At 33.2% G+C, this 4,527-nt stretch overlaps 1 protein-coding gene across 1 annotated transcript; it reads left to right on the top strand.

Annotated features, from left to right (window-relative positions):
• The first annotated feature begins 657 nt into the window (after nt 1-657).
• On the top strand, nt 658-3,707 carry LOC141590487 (protein FAR1-RELATED SEQUENCE 1-like). Its single transcript, XM_074411078.1, has 4 exons — nt 658-691; nt 1,789-1,841; nt 2,882-3,094; nt 3,294-3,707. Exons 1-4 carry the CDS (start codon nt 658-660, stop codon nt 3,705-3,707), a joined length of 714 nt encoding a protein of 237 aa, XP_074267179.1.
• The last annotated feature ends 820 nt before the right edge of the window (nt 3,708-4,527 follow it).

The following is a 4,527-nucleotide window of genomic DNA, read 5'->3' as shown; positions in this document are numbered from 1 at the left end:
TCGAGTCATGGTGAGTCGTATACTACCCGCATGTTTTTTCAACACTTTCCCAACCAACAACTATATATATATATATATATATATATATATATATATATATATATATATATATATATATAGTGTTAAGTTCTAATAAGTCCTTCATAATATTTGAGTCCCTAAGTCTTTATTAGAGCCATAGGATCCTCTAAATGAACCGTCTGGATGGAGTTTCTAATATAGGGTCTTTAGGCGTTTGGAAAAAAAGGAAAATAGGATTAGCATGAGAGAGGGAGTTGTGTCAGGGGACAAAGCTATTACCCACTGTTTATTGTCAACATGCATGTACTTTCTATTACACTTCCTCAACACAACATCAGCAACAACCACCAAATTAAAAATGAACAAAAAAAAACATCAAATTTCTTCCTCTCTTTCATGGCGGTAACATCTCAAAAACCGCCCTTCAACTAAATTTAATATCCCGTTTCAACAAGAAGAACAATTTGCCAACAAGAACAACAATTTCATATCTCCTGATAATCTTACATGGTCATTATTTGTACGAAATAAAGTTATTTGTTTTGATGATACCATTTTCAGCATATCAAAGGTACACGAAGATGTTGAGTCAAGAACAACAACAAGCCTGATAAAGTGCGTACTCCAACATCAACAATGGCTGACATGCAACTTGTAACAATGATTGATGGTAATTATTAACATTTAATAATTTTTTATCTGTTTATGTTTTAAAAATCTAAACTCTCTATATTAAAAATGAAATACTTTAAAACAATGAACATGCATATGAACAAGTTTTGTAGAGCAAATTTTGTCGAGTGTAGAGCAAGTTTTGTAGAGCAAGTTTTGTAACCTAATTCATGTACAGTGTAACATTCTTGACATCAATGTGTATTGTTTGTATTTTGTTGGATTGTTTGTATTTTGGTAATAGGTTTAAATTTGACTTTAGTTCAAATATTACATTTGTTCCCGCTGAAATTTACGTATCAACACGTGAGTTTGAAAATACGCTTTTTGTTACTTGAAAATACAGTTACTGAAATTAGAATCACATAATGGAAAAGTTAAAAATATTCTATTGCAGAAATGGATAAGTTACACTTTAATTTACTGAAATTACAATTTTCTTGATTAAAATTACACTTATTTGGGCGAGTGGTTGAGGTAGTCTTTGGCTCTCTATTTATGACACCAATCTGTGGAATTACACTTTTATTATCTAACATTACACTATTGTTAATTACAGTTATACTTATTTGGAATTACGCTTTTGTCTGTTAGAATTACACTTTGATCTATTAAAATTATACTTATTTATATTGTCCTGAAATTACAGTTTTTATTGTTAAAATTACACTTTTGCCTGTTAGAATTACACTTTGTTCGATTAAAATTACACTCATTTATATTGTGCTGAAATTACACTTTTGATTGTTAAAATTACCATTTTGATTGTTAGAATTACACTTTTTTATATTGCAGTCACACATATTTATATAGTGTTGAAATTTCGATTTTATGTTACGATTACACTTACGTATATCAGATAATCATTATTATTTATAACTGTAGGGTGTGTCATGTAGTTAGCCTTTTACTACAATTACACTTATTTGGAATTACAGTTTTTCCTGTTAGAATTACACTTTATTCTATTAAAATTACACTTATTTATATTGTGCTGAAATTACACTTTTAATTTATAGAATTACAACATTGTCGACTAGAATTACACTCTTATTCACTGAAGCTTGTGGAGAATATTGTTTCAATCATTGACAGATACTGCTCAGGACAATAGCAAAAGAAAGCCAAATGAGGAGGAATTTTGCAGGGTAGTGGAAGAAAAGTTTACACCATATATTGGGCAGAATTTTTGGAAATCGAGGAAGCGAAACATTCTATAAGATCTATGCAATTGCCTGTGGTTTCGATGTACGGAAATACACGACCAAAAGATGGCGTGACGGGGAAATCAAGTCAAAGCTGTTGGTTTGCAACCGAGAAGGGTTCAAATATAAAAAAGAAATAGAGAGAAGTGGGCGGCAGGATGGGATGCGAAAGCACAAAGTCAGGCGCGTGGGATGCAAAGCGAGGATTCTACTATTTGTGAAGAATGGGGGTTATTCATTGATCGCTTTCATGCGGACACAACCATGAGCTCATATCGCCCAGGATAGAGAGTTTCGGAAGTCATCATGCAACTTAACAGATTACCACAAAATGATTATCCTTTATAATTATAGGGTGAGTGATTGAGGTAGTCTTTGGCTCTATTTATGACACCAATCTGTGGAATTACACTTTTATTATCTAACATTACACTTTAGTTAATTACGATTATACTTATTTGCAATTACACTTTTATCTCATTAGAATTACGCTTTGTTCAATTAAAATTACACTTATTTATATTGTCTTTGAAATTACGCTTTTTATTGTTACAATTACACTTTTGAGTGTTAGAATTACACTTTTTTATATTGCGAGTCACACATATTTATATAGTGTTGAAATTTCATTTTATGTTACGCTTACACTTACGTATATCATTCATTTACATGACTCAAATGCAATCGAACCGATTATCGAAAAATCATTATCCTTTTTAATTGTAGGGTGTGTCATGTAGTTAGCCTTTTATTACAATTACACTTATTTGGAATTACACTTTTTCCTGTTAGAATTACACTTTGTTCTATTAAAATTACACTTATTTATATCGTGATGAAATTACACTTTTGAGTTTTAGAATTACACCTTTGACAGTTAGAATTACACTTTTTAATATAACGCTTTTTAAAATTACACTTATTTGGGGCATCATAAAGATGTTTCCTATGCTGATGCCTTAAAGTATATCATTCATTTACAGCTGAAGATAGGAGCAACGAAGACATACAAAATGTTGAAAGAACACGTCAATGGTTTTGAGAACATTGGAGCTAGCCTAAATGATTTTAAGAACTTTCACAGAAATGTGAAATGTTACATTCATGAACGGGATGGCCAATTGTTCATAGATCACTTTAAGGAAATGGCTGTAAATAAGGAAGGGTTCTTCTTTGACTATGATGTTGACTCGACGGTAGCTTGAGTAGAGCTATTTGGGGTGATCTTTGCAAGAAGGAATTACTCTGCTTTTGGGGATTGTGTGTCGTTCGATCCAACGTATTCAACCAACAAGTATGATATGGCCTTCACACCGTTCACCGGGTGGATAACCATAAGCGATCACATCACATTACGTGCAAATTGTCGCACATGAGGACGCTGATTCCTTTCAGTGGGTTTTGAAACGATTCCTGGTGGCAATGGGTGGAAAGGAGCCTAATTATATTATTACCGATCAGGATGCAGGCATTTTGAAAGCGGTGCCACTTGTGTTCAAGAAAGCGAGGCACCGATTTTGCATGTGGCATATCATGAACAAAGTGCCTACTAAGTATGGGGTGACAAGGGAAGATTATATTGTATTTATAAGGAAAATAAATACCATTATATGGGATGAGGACATTGAAGCTGCAGAGTTTGATGCCAGATGGGAAGAGATAGGCGAAGAACATGGACTCAATAACATTGACTGGTTTAAGGAAATGTTCTCGAAAAGGAACCAGTGGGTGATGGCACATTGCGGACCTAGAGATGGGAGTCATTATGAGGACGACCCAAAGATCGTGAGAGTGAAAATAGTTTTTTAAAAGATTTGAGGGCAAATCAGGTACATTGCTTGAGTTTTTGCTGCGTTTTAAGAGTGCTATGGACCAACAACGGCATACGCATAAGAAGCTTGACAACGAAGACAAGCACACTTCTCCTAAATTGAGACGCATTTGGTCGCTGAGGCCGACGCCGCAAAGGTGTACACTCATAAAGTTTTTAAGGAGTTCCAAGAGGAGGCCAAGTATTCAATTGATACATGTAAGAGTAGAGGTTTTGCCGAAATCGACTCTTTAGAGGTAACTCATTTGTAAGAGATGCAAGCGAGGACAGAATTACGATGTCACGTCGCCTGTGTAAGCTTTGAGTACTGAAGTTCTGATCTTCTTCCTGGTTGAAGTTACATTATAGTGACACTTAGTAAGTTTAAAAGTGTAATTCTAGATAAAAAAATAAACACCTTATGGAAGGAAAGTATAACTTCAACGAGACTATGTAAATAAGTGAAACCGTAATATTAAAAGGTGTAATTCTAGCAATCAAAAGTATAATTTTAACAATCAAAAGTGTAATTGCGATACTATATAAATAAGTGTAATCTGTAATGGTAAAAAGTATAATTCTAATAACAAAAACTGTAATTATAACAACAAAAAGTGTAATTTTAGTAATGAAAAGTGTTACACTAACTCTTACCTGAAATTACACATTTTCCTATTGTAATTATGAAATTTATAGCTGTGACTATCTAACAATTTACTATATATTGGTGAACTAGTTACGTGTAAAGCAAGTTGCAAACTGAGAATGCTTGAAAGGAAGGGAATTACAATGCGAGGCATATAATATGGATTTACTCAT

This window comes from Silene latifolia, chromosome 7 (genome assembly GCF_048544455.1).
Source record: "Silene latifolia isolate original U9 population chromosome 7, ASM4854445v1, whole genome shotgun sequence".
In the NCBI taxonomy this organism is placed as follows: domain Eukaryota; kingdom Viridiplantae; phylum Streptophyta; class Magnoliopsida; order Caryophyllales; family Caryophyllaceae; genus Silene; species Silene latifolia.
This window is presented reverse-complemented; position numbering and strand designations above follow the sequence as displayed.